Genomic DNA, 24,109 nt, shown 5'->3' on the forward strand with positions numbered 1-24,109 from the left:
TCAGTGCTCTACTGTTGCCCTCATTCTATTTAAGGCATGCCTGTCCTCCTCTCCACAGTCCCTGAATTTCCAAACGGCATAACTATGTGCTCAAACAGAAAAAACAAAACACCCCCAAGCCCCAGCCTTGACACTGTAAAACAAAACCTCTCACAGAAAGCGATATGGTTGCACATGTTGGACCTTTTCTGTGACTTAATGTAGGGTAGGTTTCCTCAGAAGAGTCTCAGTGATCCAGAGACTCTTCTTCAATGCTGGCTGGTCTCGCCTATTACCATTTTCCTCGGATATATGGATCTAGAGAACTTCTGTGTGCGCTCAGTAATATTTAATGGCTCCGCTACCGTCACCCAAGCACGAAGACACAACTCGGGCACAGTGGGTTTTACTCTCACCAGAGAGGCCGTCTAGTACCAGCTCCCGGTTTCAATGCCGCCAAAGGGTCCACCTGCTCTACCTCTTGGGCCGGTGCCCCGCGCCTAACGAAAGCCTCCGCGCGGAGGCGGCGGGCGGCCTCCAACTCCCGCCTGCTCACTGACAGCCATGCTCCTGCCAAGACTCAAGCTCCGCGCGGCCCGGCGCTCGCTTCTAACGGCTTCCCGCGCCCCGCGGGCCTCCGGCGGAGCCTCGCACCCCCCAGCCCTCCACCTCCCCGGCCCCTGTCACTGTCCCAACGCCCGCGGTCCCGAGAGCCCGGAGGAGGCAGGCAGAGCAGCCGGCCCCCAGCTGCAAGCCAAAGGAACCCGCCTCCACCTCCAGGTCCGGGGAAGCCACACCGATACGTCGGTGAGAGCGCCGAACGGGACGCCCGAAGCTTCCGGAGACCTTACACGTCCTCAGCAGGCACACGCCCCCGCCGAAACGGCTCTTCGGCCCTCTCGCGAGAGTGCGTGGTGCCACCTCCTTCCCTTCAGCAGTCTTTCTCTCCCCGCCCCCCGAGTGCTCGCGCGGCTTCCTCCGGGGGGCGGGAGCCTCGGACGTGGCAGGGCCGGGCCAGCCGGGGTGCCGGGCCTGGGGCGCTCTGCTCGGCCTCTCGGCAGCTGGGCTTCCGCGCCACCGTCAAGCCCCCGACAGGCCCCGTCCCTTCCCACGTAGACGGCGCAGGCCCGACTGACGCCGGGGTGGAGCCGCGGGCCGGGCGGCAGGGTCGGCGAGGCTGGTCTGGGGGGGCGCCACACCTGCGCGGGGCGGGGGTGGGGCGGGAAGGTGCGCACGCGCGCTGGCGGCCCGGAGGGCGGTGGCTCCCGGGACGTTGAGCGACGGAGCCCGCGGACTGGGCGAGCTCGCCGGCGGTGGCGTAATCGCCCAGCCTCTCTGCGTCTCCTTTCCTCCGCCTCGGTTTGGGGCGGGGCAGGAGAATGGCTTCGGAGATGGAGTCGTCGCTCGAGGCGAGCTTCTCGTCCAGCGGTGCGATGTCAGGGGCCTCAGGGTTTCTGCCCCCGGCTCGCTCCCGCATCTTCAAGATCATCGTGATTGGCGACTCCAATGTGGGCAAGACGTGCCTGACCTACCGCTTCTGCGCCGGCCGATTCCCCGACCGCACCGAGGCTACTATCGGGGTGGATTTCCGAGAACGAGCGGTGGAGATTGATGGGGAGCGTATCAAGGTGAGCGGATGGCAGACTGTCAAGGAGGAAGGTTGTCCCGGGGATGACAAGGGTCCCAACCGCTCCGTGGGTTAATTGCTGGCCCGGTGCGGGGCGTGCGCTCCATCTTTTCAAACGCTGGTGTGGAGATGGGAGTTGGGCATTGGAAGGATTTGTATATAGCAAACTTCTAAGGCAGTGCTTCTCCAACTTTGATGTGCCTGAGATTTGCCTGGGGATTTTTTTTTTTAAGTAAATACAAATTCTAATTCGGTCAGGTCTCAGGTGATGCAGATGCAGCTAGTCTGTGGACCACACATTGAGTAGCCAGGGTGTAGGGGGTATCCACTGACTCACGGGCTGTGTCTCACGTGCTGGGAGTTAGTGAAGTAAGACCGAAGGAAAAACAGTGAAATTTCTCAAGCATGGGAATTTCATTTAGGAAATACTATTTGTTAAACATTCATTTTAGCACTGCTCTAGGTACTGTGGAAGTAAAGCCCCTTTGCCTTTGAGGAAGTACTTAGATCTTCTTTTGCATACAGTTTTGTTACAGTAGTTTTGGTATGACACTGAGTTGTTGAGAAGAATCTGATTTCCTGCAGACACGTTCTGTAATTTGTACTTGGTTCCTACTTGGGTTGCCAGAGCACATTCTCGGTGCCACCAGCTTTCAAGTCTTCTTTAAGTCTTACTGGTGGTTCCCGAGACTGGAGACACAGTAACAGTGGAGAAGGTAGTAAGCCCAAGGCCGAGCCTGGGGTTCTGAGGTTGCAATGGGGACGTTGGAGAGTAAGGATCAGTGACAGGGCTGAGGCCTCCTGATGATGTAATCCTTAGACACACTTCTTGAGTCTGAGCCACCACTAACCCCTCAGCTACCTGCTGATACCATCCCTTAAAACACGTGGGCCCGAGGAACTGCTCTGCCTTCCTTATACTGCATTTATGTTTTCACTTTGAATTAGGATGTTCATCTTTACCTCAGTCCCCCATGGGGAAAAAATAGGCTCACTTCATTCCCACCCTCACATCCTTGAGGCACAAACAATTTATTTTTTAGTTGCCTAACCACTGCTTCACCTTCCCACCCCAAAAGGGGTTTTACTGCTAATGATAGTAAAGGAGAAATAGGGTTGTAAAAGACATCAGTCTTCTGTAGGCCCTTTTGCCTTTTAATCTTCACTTTAATTTTTCATTGTCCCATTCAAGCTGTGAGTGGTGGTCCTTTGGGTGCACCGTATTAGTGAGTTAAGAAAGATTTGTATACATTGCAAAGAAAAAGGTAGAATAAGAGACTCTTTTTTTTTTTAATTAATTAATTAATTTATTTTTGGCTCTGTTGGGTCTTCGTTTCTGTGCGAGGGCTTTCTCTAGTTGTGGCAAGCGGGGGCCACTCTTCATCGCAGTGCGCGGGCCTCTCACCGTCGCGGCCTCTCTTGTTGCGGAGCACAGGCTCCAGACGCGCAGGCTCAGTAATTGTGGCTCACGGGCCCAGTTGCTCCGCGGCATGTGGGATCTTCCCAGACCAGGGCTCGAACCCGTGTCCCCTGCATTGGCGGGCGGATTCTCAGCCACTGCGCCACCAGGGAAGCCCAAGAGGCTCTTTTCCATCAGAATTAAGTTAGGCCCAGGAACCTTTGGGGGAGGAAAGTAGTGGGACTTCTTTCTGAGGTTTGAGAGGGAGTTTGTTTGGGAGAAGAAGGAGTTCTGAGAAAAAGTGCAGGGGCTTCGGCGCCCAACTGACCTGGCTCAAATCTGAACCTATGAAAGGGCTGTGTGTCCTTAGTAGAGTGACCAGCTTGGCCCAGAACTGTCCCAATTTTAAACCTGAAGTCCCACGTTCCCAGGAACCCCCTCAGTCTCAGGCAGACTGGGGCGGTTGGTTACTCTAGTCGTTAGGCAGTTTCCTTAATCTTTCGGAGACTATTTTCTCATCTGAAAAATTGGGACAATAGTACCACATCAGGCTAATATGAGGGATAGACGAGAACATATATAAGGCACCTGGCTCCATAGTTGGTAATCTTAAGAAAATTCTTCTTCCCTGGTGGTTTAACATCACTTTTTCTCTTTGGCACCATCAGTTCTGCAGCTGCACAACCCGAGAGTGGAACAGAGATGGAGTAGGGCATAGGCACACAGCTGAAGGGAAGAGGAATTCCCCTCACATGGAAGCAGGATAGTAACAAAATAGAGGGGATGGAGGCAGGGGAGGAGCTGGGGTTCAGTGGCCCTTTACCTGCCTCCGGGTTGCCATTTATACTCTAAGATCACAGATGAATCAGGTGCAAATTTCAGAGATACTTACAGCATATTAAAAGTATATAAAATATGTCCAGTGCGTCACATCGAAGGCTTAGCTACTGGGATTAGTGGTGGCAGTGATAAGTAAAGCAGAACCACAGATGTGATGAAGCTGGGAGCACGGAGTTATTCCCTCTGGTTGAGAGGAGCAAGGAGAAACATTTTTCTCTGGGATTGTTCTTCCTGAGCTTCAGCTCAACCTGATACGTTGATAGGGTCCCTTAGTTGATATCCTAGTTGATAGGGACACTGAGTTTCTTTCTTTCTTTTTTATTTATTTATTTATTTTTGGCTGTGTTGGATCTTCGTTGCTGCGCACAGGCTTTCTCTAGTTGCAGCGAGCGGGGGCTACTCTTCGTTGTGGTGCGCAGGCTTCTAATTGTGGTGGCTTCTCTTGTTGCGGAGCACAGACTCTAGGTGCACGGACTTCAGTAGTTGTGGCACATGGGCTCAGCAGCTGTGGCTCACGGGCTCTAGAGCACAGGCTCAGTACTTGTGGCACAGGGGCTTAGTTGCTTCACGGCATGTGGGATCTTCCCAGACCAGGGCTCGAACCCATGTCCCCTGCACTGGCAGGCGGATTCTTAACCACTGCGCCACCAGGGAAGCCCTCTTTTTTTTTTTTTTTTTTGCTGAGTCGCACAGCTTACGGGGTTCCCTGACCAGGGATTGAACCCGGGCCACAGCAGTGAAAGCACCAAGTCCTTCCTAACCACTGGACTGCCAGGGAACTCCCTCTTTTTATTCTTCCTAAGGCCTTATCCATTGACTTGTATCTCCAACTGTAAGACTTGACAGAGATTTTTATTGAGGTTGAAAAGATTACAGAAATATTCAGAGATTTCTGTAGTAGAAAAAGACATGGCTATTTTGGAAAATTTTTTCAAGGTTTTTTTTGGTGTCTTAAAAAAGAAAAAAACAAACCCTGAAGTGATATAGAAGAGCTTCATTCTATGTGTTGCTGTTACTTCTTTTTTGTTAACCTATAATATATCTTAAGTGCTGCTGAAATGTTCATATTATTTCTTTGGAAAATTATAAGCTTAACCTGAAATGACATTTCTTCTAATTTTTCATCTTAAAGTGAAAGCTGGGAAGCTCTATGTTACTTTACCAATAAAATGACATTCTAGACATTATTTTTATTTGTTTGATAAAAGTGAGATATTGTGTTAAATGTTTTGTGGCCTGGAAATTTTTCAGAGAGCATGTCTTACAGCAGTGCTATTTCAGAATCACTTAAAATGTTTCACGAAATGTAATTAAGTCTACATCTGTTAGTCTGTCCTAAGTACTATATATGTATAATTGAAAGAGTAAAATCTTGTTTGTAGAATTTTGGAAGTTAAATAAAATTATAAAATTAATTCCTTAAATAAAAATACATTTGATTTTTTGGGTTTTTTTTTTCTTAACCATATTTGCTTATATATTTATTTTTGGCTGTGTTGGGTCTTCGTTTCTGTGCGAGGGCTTTCTCTATTTGCAGCAAGTGGGGGCCACTCTTCATCACGGTGCGCGGGCCTCTCACTGTCGCGGCCTCTCTTGTTGCGGAGCACAGGCTCCAGACGCGCAGGCTCAGTAGTTGTGGCTCACGGGCCTAGTTGCTCCGCGGCATGTGGGATCCTCCCGGACCAGGGCTCGAACCCGCGTCCCCTGCACTGGCAGGCAGATTCTCAACCACTGCGCCACCAGGGAAGCCCATACATTTGCTTTTTAAATTGAGGCTCTAATCCTCATGCTCCTTCCTTCTATGTGTGTCCTCCTCATAGCCGTATTCCTTTCGTATCAGCCTGTGGCAATGGCAGACACCAGCAGAATCGTTAAAGCCTAGTGTTGGATTTAATCTCTTTCTCAACTAGGGATCATCAGTTCCTATTTGAACTTTGAGATAGCTTACTTATTATTTGTAGTGATATGAAATTTTCCCATGTTAATATTAACTAAAGGAAAACAACCAGGACTTCTTGCCCCATTGGTCAATCAAACATTTAATGAGTAATTGCTGGAAAGAAGGCATTTTGTTAGGCACAAAGAATTATGATTCAGTGCAGGAATCAGCAAACCATGCTTGAGGGCTAAATACGGTCTGCTGCCTGTTTTTTTAATTTGTTTTTCTGTTTTTTTAAGTTGAAATATGGTTGATGTACAATATTATGTTAGTTTCAGGTGTACTACATAGTGATTTGATATTTGCATACATTATGAGATGATCACCACAATAAGTCCAGTAACCATCTATGCACTGCTGCCTGTTTTTATATGGCCTGCAAGCTAAGAATGATTTTTATATTTAAAAAAAAAATTTATGTATTTGGCTGTGCCAGGTCTTAGTTGCAGCACACGGGATCTTCTAGTTGCGGCATGCGGGAGGAGCTTTTAGTTGCGGCCTGAGAACTCTTAGTTGCAGCGTTCGGGATCTAGTTCCCTGACCAGGGATCGAACCCAGGCCCCCTGCATTGGGAGCACGGAGTCTTAGCCACTGGACCACCAGGGAAGTCCCGATTCTTACGTTTTTAAATGGTTGGAGGAAAAAAAAAATCGAAGGAATAAGATTTAATGACAAGTGAAAACTTTATGAAATTTAAATTTCAGTGTCCCTAAATAAAGTTGTATTGAAACACAGCTAGGCTCATTTGCTTACATATTGTGCTTGCTTTTGCACAACAATGGCAGAGTTGAGCAGTGGTTGTGACAGAGACTGTTAGGCCTGCAAAGCCTAACATAACACAGAAAAAGTTTGCTGACCCTGATGTACTCCGTAGGTGATTTGCTGTCCTAGATAGGGGTAAGATTTATATACCTAAAAAGATGACTAGCAAAACCAGGCAGTAGGTGAGTGCCAAGTTACTGGCTTGGATGTTGGTGGAGGGATCGTTCTCACTTGGAGGGAGATTTTGATGGGGAAAGTCAGCAGGATGCTCCAGCAGGATGAAAGGTTCCTGCGGGAAAGTGGCAAGTGAGAAGACTGCAAAGGTTTTGGTGGCAACGTTTCTGAAGAGTTTGGAAAACAGCTAGGGTGTAGCTTGATTTTGTACGCGTGGCAAAAAGTCCAAGTGCTCTAGGAAGATAAATGTGGCAGCGATTGAGGAGGAATCCTGAGAGAGACTCGATCTGCCCCGTGACCTGTTTTTCTATCTACATCCTCTCCTTTAGAAGTCTCTTGACTTCGCCTATCACGTCTATGAGGATAACTTCCAAATCTTTGTTTGGCCCAGACCTCTCTCCTCATCTGTCATTCTGCATTTCCTATTGTTTTGTAGACATGGCTATTTGGATAATCCCTCCCTCCCCTCAAAATTCCGACGTGAGTTCATCGTCCCTGTCAAATCTGCCTCTCCGGTTTCTCCTCGACGTGACCTAGGTGGTCCTGATGTTATCCTTCTCATCCCGGAGGCCTCGCCTCTCTCCTTTGCTCCCTAAATCCTTAGTTTTCTACCTGGGTGATTTCTCTCATTCACCCTTCCTTCGGAATCCTAGTTCATCTTTTCTACGCTCTGCTCTATTGCAGCAGCTCAACTTCACCCAACCCCAGTCCTCAATTAATCTGTTTTGTACATTGTTGCCAAAATGCCAGATGTGTGTAGCGCTTTGGGGAGAGTAATCTCCCCTGCCTCAGATGCTCTGAGTAGTTCTCCATTATTTTGTAAAGTTCCAACTTTTTTTTTTAAACATCTTTATTGGAGTATAATTGCTTTACAATGGTGTGTTAGTTTCTGCTTTATAACAAAGTGAATCAGTTATACATATACATATGTTCCCATATCTCTTCCCTCTTGCATCTCCCTCCCTCCCACCCTCCCTATCCCACCCCTCTAGGTGGTCCAACTTTTTAAATTAACATAAGGCCTTCCTTCTCTTGCTCCAGACTGCTTTTCTAACTTAACTTTTTTTCCCCATTAATTTCCTTCAAGTACCCTATAGTCCAGCCAATTATTTCCTGATCCCTATGTTTTCCTCTTACATTTCCCACTATTTGCCTGGAATATCCCCCCTTCCCATATTTCACCACATGTACTTCTTCCTTATTCAACTCAGTGTGTCTGTATTAGGAATCTCCCTGCCTCTCATTCTCAATTCTATTTCTTCCTTCTATCAGCTTCCTTTAGCACCTTACCTGAGCCTTTAAACTCTCTCTCTTTCCTCATTGTGCTATATATGCATCCACCTCTTTTATTAGGTCTTACTCAGTCTTGTTCAGGACAGGGCACGTGTCTGATAACCCCGTAGACATCTTCCAGTGTCTGGCTCAGTTTCTAAACTATGCAGGGCTCGGATAAGTGCTGCCTACTTGGTGGCAGCAGATCAATTGGTAGGCTGCTCTGGAAATCCAAACCGGCGTGATAAGGGAAGCTAATGAAAGAAAGAGGCGGTAAGAGAGGCATTTTGATGGTAAAGCCAAAAGGCTTCAGTAACTGGCTTTTGGTGATGAGAAGGAAGAGGACTCAGATGGCTGAGGGTGTGGGTCAGGTTGGCTGGAGGTAGGTATGCCTTTAGTAGAGGGGAGAAGTACAATATGGAAGATTGAAGTTTGAGAGGCTCCGTAAAAAGTATTGTCATAGTCATTTCTTTGTTGAGATGGTGGTGTGCTCAGATGGAAATGTCAGATTCGCAGCTAGAAGTGTGGAATTGGAGGAGATAATCATGAATATGAAGTTGAAGCCGGGGAGCATAGATGGATGAGAACAAAATGCCCAATTTAGTTAAATGCATAGGGAGTGGAGGAGAGCTTTGTTTCATGGCGTGATGAAGATGGTATGCAATGAATGCTGAAGCCAAATATAAATCAGATTATTTACCCTTCTCCATTGTTGTATCTTGATCTTTATTAAAAGTCATCTAACGTTTATAAGTCAAAGCATAGTTTATAAGACATCATCTCATACCTTACCTTACTAGAATTAAAATGATAATTCATCTTAAAATGTGGTGATGGTGGGTAGGGAGATACCAAATTGGTCCTCTTGATTTGATTTGCATTGGAATTCAGAGAATGAGAGTATTAACTGTTGGGGTACCCTAAAAAGAATCTTAATGTGTGACTCCTTAGCTCAGAAAACTTTGGGATATTTGGGTCTAGTCTGACAGAGATTCTGTATTGCAGTGGTTTGGTGAGGCCTGTATGGCACAAGCAATATACATTTTCACAGACCCAAGCCATTCTACTGTCTGAAGGACCCCTGGAACCAGGCCAGAGTCCCATTCTTCCTCCAGCCTGATTTCAGAAGCCTGTGATTCTTGTACCTCGTCTTTGCAGGTGGCAGCATTGGTGTGTGTACTCAGGTGGTGAGATGCGATAGAATTACTTACTTTCCAGGAATCTTTAATCAGTAATCAAGATCTTGTGCTTTAGAGTCTGTGTCCGGACTCTGTACTCAAAGTAGCAAAGCAAAATGAAAATTTTTTGTTTCACGTAACTGGAAACCCAGAAGTAAAGTTCTCTTTCTGCCAGTTCCAACACCAGTCCTGAAATGGAGACTCCGTGGTTCTGACTGGGGATTGTGACACATGCCCATCCCTAAACTGTGGTGGTGACGTGGAGGTGGCAGTGCTGGAGTTGACAACCCCGGGGCTCCCAGCTCTTGCTTCCGTTCTCTCCCTGCTGACTCTCTTCCTAGCCCTTTCATTAGGCTATAATTAAATTCTTCCTTTGAAGTATTCCTTTCAAATAGTCACACAAAATTTGTTACTCCTCCTTGTTAAGGAAGCTAAAAACCCCTAAAATTTAAAATAAATTTAAAGATTTGCCATTTGGATCTATACATCAGATGTACATATTTCTACTCTGTATACCCAAAGCAAAAAGAGTTCTCTTGAAATGTTACTTATACTCCTTATGATGTTGATTTACATCGTCAAGTTGTTAATAGAAGCTTTTATGTAATTACCAGATGATCTTTTATATAGTCTGCTTAGAAGCAAAAATAATAAAAACGTGTTCTTTGAAAGAACAGGGGAAGAGTAAATTTGATAGCTGATCAAACAAAGAAAGGTCATCTGGGCTAATACCCTTATCCTTTTCAGTCAAGCAAAAAAAGCATTAAATCAATCTAGCCAGGTCATTTCTCATTTTGGTCATAAAGCTACTAAAAAGAGCTTTCATGAACAGTAGGAATCTGCTCTTTGGGACTTCCCTGGTGGCGCAGTGGTTAAGAATCTGCCTGCCAATGCAGGGGACACGGGTTCGAGCCCTGGTCCGGGAAGATCCCACATGCCACGGAGCAACTAAGCCTGTGCGCCACAACTACTGAGCCTGTGCTCTAGAGTCCGCAAGCCACAACTACTGAGCCCGCGTGCCGCAACTACTGAAGCCCGCACGCCTAGAGCCCGTGCTCCGCAACAAGAGAAGTCACCGCAGTGAGAAGCCTGCGCACTGCAACGAAGAGTAGCCCCCGCTGTCTGCAACTAGAGAAAGCCTGTGTGCAGCAACGAAGACCCAATGCAGCCAAAAATAAATAAATAAATAAATTTATTTTAAAAAAAAAATAAGAGGACAACCTACAGAACGGGAGCAAATATTTACAAATCATATACCTGACAAGGGTCTAGTGTCCAGAATCTATATGTGTACGCACATGTGTGCACACACACACTTTATCAATAATAAAAAGACAAATAATTAAAACTGGGCAAAGCATTGAATAGACATTAAAAAAAAAAAAAAAGAATCTGCCCTTAGTATTTAGCAATTAGTTTGTCATTTTTGTTGGAACTTGATATTGGAATTTAAAGTAGAGGTTCATGAAATATTATTAACGTATATTCTATGTTATCTTTATAATGTTTAAAATGGGAGTAATATCTTGTAGAAGCACCTATGAGCCGTTTTCTTTCTTAAAATATTAAGTATTAAATTGGGAAAAATTGCTTTGAAAATACTTCCTAACTTAACATTTCCCGGGACAAAAGCATGTCACTTCCTTAGGTTCCAGAGCGTCGTTTTCTCTTTTTTTTTAAGCATTGTGAACCACTCCACTCACAGCTAAAGCTCAAGATTTTTCTAGGTTATCGTGAGGTTTGTTCCCCGCTGGGTATCTATATGTGTCTCTCTCTTTTTTTTTTTTTTTTTTTTTTTTTAAATTTTTACACTTTATTTATTTATTTATTTTTGGCTGTGTTGGGTCTTCGTTTCTGTGCGAGGGCTTTCTCTAGTTGTGGCGAGTGGGGGCCACTCACCGTCGCGGCCCCCCGCCACCCGCTGCGGAGCACATGCTCCAAACGCGCAGGCTCAGTACCTGTGGCTCACGGGACCAGCCGCTCCGCGGCATGTGGGATCTTCCCAGACCAGGGCTCGAACCCGCGTCCCCTGTATCGGCAGGCAGACCCCCAACCACTGCGCCACCAGGGAAGCCCTGTGTCTCTCTCTTTCAGTCGAAGTTTCCTCTAGCCTTCTGTGGCTGACAGTTTTTATTAGTTGTCCTGTCCTTTCTTTGCCGGGTCTCTCACTGCTCCTTCTGCAGCCGCTGGCCCTCACCTCAGTGTCCTGTGCAGACCTGAAAGGCAGCAGGCAGCATAACACTGTGTCTGTGTCCTATGCCTTCACTGGTTCTAGCAATTCGGTGAGTGAAATTTTGAAGCTTCCTTTTAGATACACTCGGCCCTTCATATCCATGGGGAAATATTTGGGGAAAAAAAATTCCGGAAAGTTCCAAAAAGCAAACCTTGAATTTGCCCACTGCTGGCAAGTATTTACATAGCATTTACTTTGCATTAGGTATTATAAGTAATTTAGAGATGACTTAGAGTATATGGATGTGTGTAGGTTAAATGCCAGCACTATGCCATTTTATATAAAGGACTTGAGCATCCGTGGATTTTGGTATTTTGTGGGGTCCAGGAACCAATCCCCCATGGATACTGAGAGATAGCTGTACTTCTTTGTAAGTGCCTCACTTAACATAGTATTTACTTTTACGGTTCTCCAATAAAGTGTGCAGAGTTATTATTTACGACTTCTTGTTTCCTGGAAGTTTTGATATGATTAGAATGTTTTGAGCAGGGCTGATGGGAAGAGGGGTATCGTTGAGTCAATCCTAGCCTAAAACAAGCAAGTGGTTTTCTTAGGGATAAACATCCTAATCATCACCACTTACATTTATTGAGGACTTCTACGGTTCTTTGAGGCAGGTCTAAATTCTGCATAATTTTTGTTTTTTAAACTTCAGTTTGTTAAAACAAATAGAACAAATGTATGTTTGTTGTGGAAAACAGAGTAAAGTAGAAATATAGGGGGAAATTGCCTTAAAGAAAACCATTGTTAATGTTTTGGTATATTTCCTTTTTGTGTGCTTTTTATTATTTTTTTAACTTAAAAATATACTCTGCTTAAAACATTATAAATCATTCTTCATTGATGAAATGATTTTTTAAATTAATTTTTATTGGCGTATGGTTGATTTACAATGTTGTGTTAGTTTCTGCTGTACAGCAAAGTGAATCTATTATACAGGTATCCACTCTTTTTTAGATTCTATTCCCATATAGGTCATTCCAGAGCATTGAGTAGAGTTCCCTGTGCTATACAGTAGGTTCTTATTAGTTACCTTTTTATATATAGTAGTGTGTCTGTGTCAGTCCAAATCTCCCAATTTATCCCTCCCCCTCTCCCCCGCTTTCCTCCTTAGTAACCAAAGTTTGTTTTCTATAATACATCTGTCATCTGTGACTCTATTTCTGTTTTGTATATAGGTTCATTTGTATCCATCGATGAAATGATTTTTGAATACCTGAGCTGCAAGAATGTTACTAAAAGGGAAAAGATCAGTTCCAATTTCTTTGGACAGCTTTTATGTAGGTCATCCAAATTATTCCCAAAATCTCTTTCTGAATGTTAAAGATATAGTTTGAAGTGGGTTTTGTTTTTTCATTCTTAAAAACTGAGATATTTATGCTTTGAAAATATACAATTCAGTGGTTTTTAGTATATTCACAAGCCTGTGTAACATCATCACTGTCTAACTCCAGAACATTTCATCACCCCAGAAAGAAACCCTATACCCATGATCAATCACTCCCCATTCCTCCTGTTCCCTCAGACCCTGGCAACCACTAATCTACTTACTGTCTCTAGGGACTTGCCTTAATAGTGGACATGTCATATACATGGAAGCTTACAATGTATGGCCTTTTGTGTCTTGGCTTCTTTCGCTCAGCATAATGTTTTCAAGATTCATCCATGTTGTAACATGTGTCAGTACTTCATTCCTTTTTATGGCTGAATAATGTTCCATTATATGGACATACATTTTATTTATCCATTCATAAGTTGGTGGATATTTGGGTTGTTTCCACCTTTTAACTATTATGAATAATGCTGCTATGAACATTTGTGTACAAGTTTTCGTGTGAACATATCTTTTCGGTTCTCTTGGATATACACCTAGGAGTGGAATTGCTGGGTCACATGGCAACTGTCTCTCTCTCTCTCTCTTTTTTTTCGCCTAATTTGTTAAAGTGAAATTCAAATAACATCAAAGTAACTATTTTAAAGTGAGCCATTCAGTGCATTTGTAATGTTGTACAACCACCACCTCTATCTAGTTTCAAATTATTGCCATCACTCCAAGTAAGATCCCTCACCCATTAAAGTTTCTCCCCATTCCCCAGCCTCTGGCAACTACCAGTCTATATTCTCTCTTTATGGGTTTGTCTATTTTGGTTATTTCATATAAGTGGAACCATAGAAATGTGACCTTTTGTGTCTGGTTTCTTCTACTTAGCATATTTTGGAGGCTTATCCATGTTGTAGCATGTGTCAGTACTTCATTCCCTTTTTTTTTTTAAGGTCTTTATTGAATTTGTTACAATATTGCTTCTGTTTTATGTTTTTTGGCCACGAGGCATGTGGGATCTTAGCTCCCCAACCAGGGATCAAACCCGCACCCCCTGCATTGGAAGGTGAAGTCTCAACCACTGGACCGCCAGGGAAGTCCCTTCATTCCTTTTTATGGCTAAATAAAATTCTGTTTAACTTTTTGAGGAACTGCCAAACTTTTCTAAAGTGGCTGCACTTACATCCCCACCAGCAATGTATGAGAGTTCCACTTTTCCACATTTCTGCAAACACTTGTTATCGATTTGCATTTGTTTGATGGCTAATGATGTTGAGCAGCTTTTCATGTACTTGTTGAACATTTGTATATTTTCTTTGGAGAAACATCTATTCACATCCTTTGCCGATTTTTTAATTGGGTTATGTGTCTTTTTATTATTGAGTCGTAAGAGGTCTTAAATATTTTGAATACTAGACCCCTAACACATGTATTATTTACAGATATTTTCTCCCATTCTTTGAGTTGTCTTTTCACTTTCATGATAATGTCCTTTGAAGCACAAACATTTTTAATTTTGATGAAGTCCAGTTTATCTATTTTTTTCTTTTGTTGGTTCTGCTTTAGGTGTCATAGCTAAGAAACCTAATTGCCTAATCCAAGGTCACAAATATTTACCCCTATGTTTTCTTCTAAGATTTTTATGGTTTTAACTTAAATTTAGATCTTTCATCCATTTTGAATAAATTTTTGTATATGGTGTGAGGTAGGGGGTCCAACTTCATTTTTTGCATATTTTCCCAGCACCATTTATTGAAATGTCTGTGCTTTCCCTCACTGAATTGTCCTGGCAGTCTTGTAGAAAATCAATTGACCATAGATAATATGGATTTATTTCTGGACTCTAAGTTCTGTTCCACTGATCTGTATTTCTAATCTTATTTTGATAGTACACAGTGTAGCTTTGTAATAAATTCCGACATCTATAGCTTGAAAGAGTTTTAGTTGTATGCTGAGTGTTTTTATTCTTAACATGTTAATTGGGGTTAAAAAAATATTTTTCTTAAAAAGGAAAGTTGTATTTTTAAAAAATTATAATTTACCTTATTAGTTCTTTGCATAGTTAGTGTAACTAGTCTATGAATGCTTATTTTATAGGGTCTGAAACTAAATTTTACTTTTACTGTTGAGGAAGCAAAGCCCAAGTGGTGTAAGTAAACTACGGGTACACAGTAGGTATTTAATAAATTTTTGTTGATTTAAATAGTCTTAGATGTTATTAGTTCTTAGTTTGCTGACAACTGTTTGCTTCTACCTCTGATTTATATGATACTGAGTCTTTATGGCCCATCTGTCAACTGTGTTGCTTACATCACAAAGTGGGTATTTTTTAACAAAGTACTGTGTGAAGTGGTCTCTAGGAGTGCGTCAAGGCAGAACCTGTACTTTCCTGAGTAAATGTGACTGTAAGCGGTAAAGGTTTTAAACAGTGTACATAGCAAATAATTTTAGGATAGCACTCAGCTACATGTAAGAAAAATTCAACTATGGTGATTTAACCATGTAAGGTTTTATTTTTCTCATGTAATAAGGAGACCAGGGACAGCAGTCTGTATGATGGTACGCTGTCAGCAGTATTCTATTTATGCTAGACTTCTGCTCTGTCATTCTTGTGTGTGGCTTTCTTCTTCATGCTTATAAAATGGCTGCTGAGCCTCCCAGCATGATATTCCATTCCAGGCAGAGCGGGTGTGGTGAGAGAAGTGCAAAAGGCACGTGCCAAATGCTCTGTCTTTTTTTAAAAAAATCACAAATCAGTTTATTTTTCTAGAACCCCCCCCTGAAAAAACTATTTACAAATTATTAGACAGAACTGTGTCACTGGTCCCCGTAGTTCCAAGAGAGCCTGAGAAATCAAGTTTCTATGGGCATATCTTGTTTTACTACACTTGCAGATGGTGCATTTTTTACAAATTGAAGTTTTATGGCAACCCTGACTTGTCAGATGATGGTGAGCATTCTTTAGCAATAAATTATTTTTAAATTAAGGTATGTACTCTTTTTTTAAGATATATACCATTGCACACTTAATAAACTACAATATAGTGTAAACATAACTTTTATATGCAGTGGGAAACCAAAAAATTCGTGTGACTCGATTTATTGTGATATTTGCTTTATTGCAATGGTCTGAAACCAAACCTGCACTATCTCCAGGATACGCCTGTATAGGATTTTATATTTCCACCTGGAACAGAGTTAGATTTATGTTAATTTGGAAGAAAGGGAGAATATTTCAAAGATGGAGAAATTTGGACTAAAAAGAGCTACCACCAAAAAAAGATGAAAAAAATCAAAACTGCTAAAAACGAAGGTAGCATGAAAGAGAGTGGTGATCAATATTTCCATCTCTAATCACATTTTTAAATATATTTATTCATTCATTACATCTTAATTGAGCACTTACCATATACCGCTGTGTTCTCAGCGCTTCCTGTCTTACATCCTACTTACTCTGGGTGTCATCTACAGTCTCCCCTCAATTTCACTCTCCTTCGGTATTGCTCTAGAGAAATCACCAGTTTAGGCTATCTAAGCAAATCTGCCTCTAGTCTTTTCCATTGTGACCAGTACCCTCCTCATTTAACTTTTTTTAGGAACCAAACAAAGGCAGGATAAATTCAGTGTTTTAAGAGAATCATAACACATGACTTGTATTTAGCTTTATTTATTTATCTATTAATTAATTTACTTATTTATTTATTTATTTTTGGCTGCGTTGGGTCTTCATTGCTGCACGCGGGCTTTCTCTAGTTGCGGCGAGCGGGGGCTACTCTTTGTTGCGGTGCGCAGGCTTCTCATTGCGGTGGCTTCTCTCGTTGCAGAGCACGGGCTCTAGGCACGCGGGCTTCAGTAGTTGTGGCTCCCGGGCTCTAGAGTTGAGGCTCAGTAGTTGTTGCACACGGGCTTAGTTGCTCCGCAGCATGTGGGATCTTCCCGGACCAGGGCTGGAACCCGTGTCCCCTGCATTGGCAGGTGGATTCTTAACCACTGCGCCACCAGGGAAGTCCTGTATTTAGTTTCAGATATCATTTTCCCCAACTCCCCCATATTTCCATTAGGAGGTATTGGAATATTTTTATTGGTAGAGATATTTAGGATAGATAAGTGATTTCCTATTCATTTAAAATTTTCAAAGTAACCTATGGGTTACCAGGTGCCTGGATTTTATAGGATGTATATATATATATATATTGATTTGGGGGCTAGATCTCATGACTTTTCACATCTATCCTAAGTCTACTATTTTAAATTAGATGAGTGAAATGTAGGGAAGGGCATATTGTAACCAAATTTGCAGGAATTAGACACTTCACATGTTTGTTAAAACCTGGTATCTGTTTCTCTTAGCGTTTTAAAATCAATTTTTGAGGTATAATTTTTCTAAACAAACTTGATTTACTGAAATTAAAGTGCTAAATTGAAGTCTTTGTTCTGACACTTGCATTAATGATGAGGTAACTAGACTAGTATCATGAAATTTGGATCCCTTAAATAACACTGAAAAGGCATCATGGAAGGGAGCAAAGTAGTACAAGTGAAGAAGTAGGAAAGACCATGCAAAGGTGGTTAAATTTTTCTGCATGTATAATTGGAATGAAACTTTCAGTTTTCCTCTTTTTTTCCCCCCGCTTTCAGATCCAGTTATGGGACACAGCGGGACAAGAACGATTCAGAAAGAGCATGGTCCAGCACTACTACAGAAACGTACATGCTGTTGTCTTCGTGTATGATATGACCAACATGGCGAGTTTTCATAGCCTGCCATCTTGGATAGAAGAATGCAAACAGCATTTGCTAGCCAACGATATACCACGGATTCTTGTTGGAAATAAATGTGACTTGAGGAGTGCCATTCAGGTACCCACGGACTTGGCACAGAAATTTGCTGACACGCACAGTATGCCTTTGTTTGAAACCTCTGCTAAAAACCCCAATGATAATGACCATGTGGAAGCTATATTTATGACCTTGGCTCATAAGCTGAAGAGCCATAAACCGTTAATGCTTAGTCAGCCCCCTGATAACGGAATTACCCTGAAGCCTGAACCAAAGCCTGCAGTGACGTGCTGGTGCTAAATCACAGTCTTTATTGTACAATCTAATTTTGACTAAAGGAATACTTTTGAAGTATGACAGTGACAAGTCATAGAATTTAATCTCAAATAGATCATCCTGACACTTTACTGTTTATCATTGTCATGCTTATTTTTGTATTTTGTATCTACTTCATCAAGTTTGTCACTGCGGCAACACAAGGAAAAAGTTAGTTTTCAGAGGTTGAAGTGAAACAGAGTTAGGATGAATCAGAACATCTTTCCACTGAGAGCCCAATGAGGAGGCTTCAAATGAGAGTATGATGGGATTTTAAGAGTCAGTGATTGTTTAATCCTGTGTTCCTGGGATTGAAAAAATATATTAAGGGTTTATTATACTTACTCCTATGTGCATTGAATGGGAAGTGTTCTCAATAGGATAAAAACTGGTATTTGCCTCTCCCTAGAGTTCTTTCTTTGTATTATCAATGTACTTAAATGCATTATTATTGGTACATTTTAGAGCCAAGACTTTAGTTCCAGTGGAAGGAAAGAGCCTAGAATGTTTTCTGGTTCTCAGTCCATAAAGAATGACCTTTTCAACAGTTCTAGATGCTTGATATTTCAAATCACTATCAATCAGGTCTACAAAAAAACAATCATTGTTATTTCTAAAAGAGTAATTTGAATTGTTTTCTTACTAAATTCTACACAATATGCAAAAGTAAATCAGATAATAAGGTGCTTTATACTTTATTTTGATACCTTTAAACAGTGAAAAACTAATTGAAAGATTTGAGGAGGTGTAATTTGGGGAAAAATAGCTAAACATGGTTCCTGGCTACCACAAAAGACCTATTCCTGGCTTTTTGTCGAGCTGTGTGTCAGACATAGGTATCTCTTGCTCTCCCCCAACCCCCAATCAATTTAATGCCTAAAGGCTGAATAAGCAAATCATCTTCCATTTGGATTGTAACTCTGAGGGCATACCTGTAATTGCTATGAGTCTACATTTTATTTCTGTAGTAGTACATTACAGTACTTCTGTTGTTTAAATCTTTAAATTTTTATGGTCACAACAAACTACTCCTCCTCAGTATAAAAAATAAATTAGATGTTGAAAAATATCTAGTCTATCCCTTGGTGGTAGAAAGAATATTTCAAAAAGTTTTTTTACCCTAAATACTTTTATTTTGAATTTAAGACTTTGCACATAGGAAATAGTAAGCTTGCATGTGAAGCTATTACATGAATGGAATGTAAGCCATGAACTTTATCTGAAGTGTGCACATTTACTAATTCTGAAAGATTGCTGAACTTAATAATTTTAGAGGAAATTAAGCCAAAAGATGATTATACGTGAAATATTTTCAGAATGTGGGAAACCAATTAAATATGTGATGTAATCTAATTTAGGATTTTTTGTTTAATCGTGATGGTGGTCCTGACTGGATAATTTACTTATGAAAACAAGATAATTCTATTAAATGACTAATGGAAAGTAATAATTATAGGAAATAATTATTCTGTTTTAAACATTAGAGCTTAAGGAAAAACAAATTGGCTTTGTTTGCTTTTAAGAAGATTAATCCATTTTTCTTATCATGGTAGAATTAAAAATGGTTTGACTTTGTCTAAATTAGTGTTGATTTGCAACTATTTTTATAGTAAAACAATGACAGCTGTTATAATTGTCATGGGCGTAACAGTTTTTTAAAGAAGGGAATCTGTTTATTGCTTATCAAAACATTTTCTAAAGTGGGGGAAGAAAGTTTACAGACTTTCCAAGCACATTTTTTTTTTTCAGTGCTGTTATTAACTCATGTTTTTATATATATATATTTTTTATTTTTTGGCTGTGTTGGGTCTTCATTTCTGTGCGAGGGCCTTCTCTAGTTGTGGCAAGCGGGGGCCACTCTTCATCGCGGTGCGCGGGCCTCTCACTGTCGCGGCCTTTCTTGTTGCGGAGCACAGGCTCCAGACGCTCAGGCTCAGTAATTGTAGCTCACGGGCCCAGTTGCACCGCGGCATGTGGGATCTGCCCAGACCAGGGCTCGAACCCGTGTCCCCTGCATTGGCGGGCAGATTCTCAACCACTGCACCACCAGGGAAGCCCATTACTCATATTTTTAAAAAGGTAATTTAACTTTATTTCTTTTTGTAAGAAGTTAGTAGTAAGTATCCTTTACAGTTCTGTAAAAGGACTTATTTTTTCACTTTAATATTTATTAATTTTAAAATATTTGTATCCCATTTGTAGTGATTTGTTGTTTTAATTTTTTCTACATATGTGTTTACTTTTAAAAAGAACATACTTATCAGTTGAATGGGGATAAAGCTTTTAGATATTTTCCAAAATATTTATAAAACACTTCACAGACTATTGAGAAGCCACTTACAAAATGGTGGCTATCAAACAACTAATTATTAATTTTTAAAGCACAAATCACACATTTTGTAACTCCTGTATGAATTTAACTGTGACCTTTAGTTGAAAACCTCAGATATGTTTTGGAAAAGTCATAATTTGAGAACACCAAAGGAAACTAATCCAGATTCTAATGAAGTTAGCTATTAATGACAATGCTTTATTGACAGTATATTGCTAATACATTTCCTCATGAAATCTAAACTAGAGTTAAATAATTTTGTTATGGAATAGTGTCACTGTAACTTTGCCCTCATGAAGTTCAATAAACCAGCTTTGGTATAAAGAAATTGTGGTTTATTTTCTTTGTTTGGTTACTAGGTTGAGCATAAAAAAAAAAAAAAAAAAAAAACTCTTGTTTTCCTCTGGCTTCCAGGTAGTATGCAATACGTTAGAATCAAACAGACAAAAACTAACCCATTTGGAAACACATTCAAGATTAAAGAACTTTTCAGGAAAAAACCCTAAGTATTAAAATTAGCTGATAGGGTAGCTTTTTTATTTGTAAGGCTGAGTAATCCAATTTGTTTAAGAACAAACACTTCAGTGCAAATGGCACATATCACAAGAGTGGTTGGCGTCTGTATATTTAAAGGTAGAAGAATTTAGCAGAATGCATAACTTAGAAGTGAGAAAGAAGAGAAGGGAGTAGGTGACAGGTATAAGATTACAATTTCTGCATTCAGATTTCTGATTTAGTTAGGCTCTTTAGGAGAATGTTTTTTTTTAGAGACTTTTTTTTGGCTGCATTGGGTCTTTGTTGCTGTGCGCAGGCTTTCTCTAGTTGCGGCGAGCGGGGGCTACTCTTCGTTGCGGTACGCAGGCTTCTCATTGGGGTGGCTTCTCTTGTTTGCGGGGCACGGGCTCTAGGCTCGTAGGCTTCAGTAGTTGCAGCACACAGGCTCAGTAGTTGTGGCTCGCGGGCTCTAGAGCGCAGGCTCAGTATTTGTGGCACACGGGCTTAGTTGCTCCGTGGCATGTGGGATCTTCCCAGACCAGGGCTTGAACGCATGTCCCCTGCATTGGACTGGGGTTAGGGACTCTGAAGTTCATGCCCTTTCCCTGGTCAGTTTATTTCATACATGTTACTCTTCTGTTCAAACACAAAATTACGTTATTCATGAAAGACTGCTTTTTAAATAATAAGACAATAGGTTGGTCACATCTTTTGGGGGGCAAACTTGCTAGAGCCTGTGTGGCAAATACTAATTCACTTCATTTGTTGGAATAACCTGATTTATCAAACATTTGTGTTAGGCAGTGAGCTACGTAGATGAACAAGACTGTCCTTGAAGAACTTACAACGTGATACATAAACAAATAGGAATTCTACAGTGTACTGTGGTAAACGTAACTAAAGAGGCAAATACAAAGGATGGTGAGTGCAGAGACTGGCGTGATCATGTGGCTTCGATGCAGAAGAGGGAGTGTGCAGTGAGATGAAGGGGTGGTCAGAACACTGGGTGATGAAGCCAGCAAGGCAGGTTGTGACTGGACCGCCAAGTCGCCATATGCAGTGGAATTAGGACTGACTTAGGTGCAGGTATCAGGAACTCGGGTCACATCCGTCTACAAGGGGGGATTTATTGTCAGGAGTCTGACTTATCTGACGTTAGACTCCAGGACAAGGATGCAACTAGACCCAAAGAAGAGCTGGGATCGAGGACTCGGTCTCCTACCTCTGGGCTCAGCTTTGCTGCCCACCTTCATTCTCTCTCTCTCTCTTATAATTGGATTTCTCCACTCTTCTGGTTCACTTGGCAGAAAACATGGCCAGTGACCACTTCTGAGCTTTTGCATGCTGCAGGCATCCAAAGAGAAATTGACTTGAGTGTCAGTCCCAAGTCAAAATGTCTAGGGGGGCCTGGCTAGAGTCAGGTGCCCGGCCCAAGATCAATAGCCAAGAAAAGATCAATTACGGAATTTCCACATTTGGGGGAGAAGGAATTTTGGGGAAGGGAAAGAAAAATGAGGATAGCCACACAAAAACATTTGAGCTTTCCTATTTAGGCAATGGGTAACTAATGAAAACATTTAAGCAAGGTGGTGAGTGAGACCATCAGATTTATGCCTAAAATTCCAGTGGTGAGGGGAAGTCTATGTGGGAATGGAGCCATGGTGACCAGTTTACTGTTATAGCCTAGAAGAAAGAACTTTCAGTGGGAAGTTGACAGAAGAATATACCATACAGCACTTTTCTTCTTCTGTCTGGCTTATTTCACTTAGCATGATGCCCTCCAGATTCATCCATGTTGTCACAGATGGCAGGATTTCCGTCTTTTTAAGACAATAGGGACTTCCCTGGTGGTGCAGTGGATAAGACTCCAAGCTCCCAATGCAGGGGGGCCCGGGTTTGATCCCTGGTCAGGGAACTAGATCCCACATGCATGCCAAAACGAAGAGTTTGCATGCCACCACTAAGGAGCCCGCCTGCCACAACTAAGTGCAGCAAAATAATGAATAAATATTTTTAAATGAATGAATATTTAAAAACCAGTAATATTCCTCTGTGTGTGTGTGTGTGTGTGCATGCACACGCATGTGTATCACGTTTTCTTTATCCATTTATTTGTCAGTGGGCACTTAGGTTGTTTCCATACCTTGGCTATTGTGAATAAAGGTTGCAATGAATATGGTAGTACAGATATCTCTTTGAGATAATGATTTTGTTTCCTTTGTACACCCAGAAGTGGGATTGTTGGATCATATGGTAATTCTATGTTTAATTTCTTGAGGTATCTCCATACTGTTTTCCATGGTAGCTGTGCCAATTTACATTCCCAGCAAGAGTGTACGAGGGTTCCCTTTTCTCCACATCCTTGCCAGCATTTGCTGTCTCTTGCCTTTTTGATAATAGCCATCCTAACAGGTGTGAGGAGATGTCTCACTGTGGTTTTGATTTACATTTCCCTGATGATTAGTGATGTTGAGCACATTTTCATGTACCTGTTGGCCATTGGTATTTCTTCTTTGGAAAAATGTCTATTCAGGCCCTTTTCCTATTTTTAAATTATTTATTTATTTACTTTTGCTATTGAGTTGCATGAGTTCCTTGTATATTTTGGATATTAACTCCTTATTGGATATGTGGTTTGCAAATTTTCTGTGATTCCATAGGTTGCCTTTTAATTTTGTTGATGGTTTCCTTTGCTGTGCAGAAGCTTTTTAGTTTCATGTGGTCCCACTTGTTTATTTTTGCTTTTGTTGCCTTTGCTTTTGGTGTCATGTCATCATTTTCTTAAAGAAGGTCCACCATGTGAAAAAGATGGCAGGTCTCCCAAAACCCGGATATTCATCTGAAATGAATATATTCATTCTGTGGGATACTTGAGATCCACAGGTGGTTTATTAGTGTTCCCAGCATTTATTTCCCCCGGTCTCTGTGCCATCGCATCTGCTCTAGGTTTGGCTTATTGACAGAGAGCATCCAGTTTCTCAAGGCGGCAATTCATAAACTTCTTATGCAAATGTAAGATTAGTAAATGTTGTCTGCTTTGTGGAATCTATTATCTCATTGTATATCCACAGACGCTGTATAGCACGCGTTCAAAAATCCTGAAAACTCTGGGAGCTTAATCACAAATGGTCACGTGTATCATAAACTACACAAGGAGGCACTCCCTAAGCCTTTGTCCTTCTTCCTCTTCTCTTCTGGCTGAACACCCTTTCCCTATATGATCTCATCTTCAGAAGGCACTTGATTCCAGAACCCACTTCCAGGGCCTTGACTTTGCCCCTGAATTCCTGGGGGCCATCTTCCTTTGTAGGTACCAGTGACACACCCAACTGAACAATATCCAAGCTCATAACCCTCCTCCCTAAACTTACTTTGTTTCCTGTGTTTCTTCAGAACCTCCAGGCTGTATCTGAGGCTTCCTTTCCTTCACCCCCCCATATCTAGTCTTCCACCAGATCTACTGT

The 24,109-nt window shown here is 41.8% G+C and overlaps 1 protein-coding gene across 1 annotated transcript; it reads left to right on the forward strand.

Moving 5' to 3' along the window:
* Positions 1-942: 942 nt before the first annotated feature.
* On the forward strand, positions 943-23,661 carry RAB33B (RAB33B, member RAS oncogene family). The gene is made up of 2 exons (XM_082462211.1): positions 943-1,607; positions 17,363-23,661. Exons 1-2 carry the CDS (start codon positions 1,359-1,361, stop codon positions 17,801-17,803), a joined length of 690 nt encoding a protein of 229 aa, XP_082318337.1. The 5' UTR covers positions 943-1,358; the 3' UTR covers positions 17,804-23,661.
* Positions 23,662-24,109: the final 448 nt, after the last annotated feature.

This window comes from Balaenoptera physalus (genome assembly GCF_965194825.1).
Source record: "Balaenoptera physalus genome assembly, chromosome: 5".
In the NCBI taxonomy this organism is placed as follows: domain Eukaryota; kingdom Metazoa; phylum Chordata; class Mammalia; order Artiodactyla; family Balaenopteridae; genus Balaenoptera; species Balaenoptera physalus.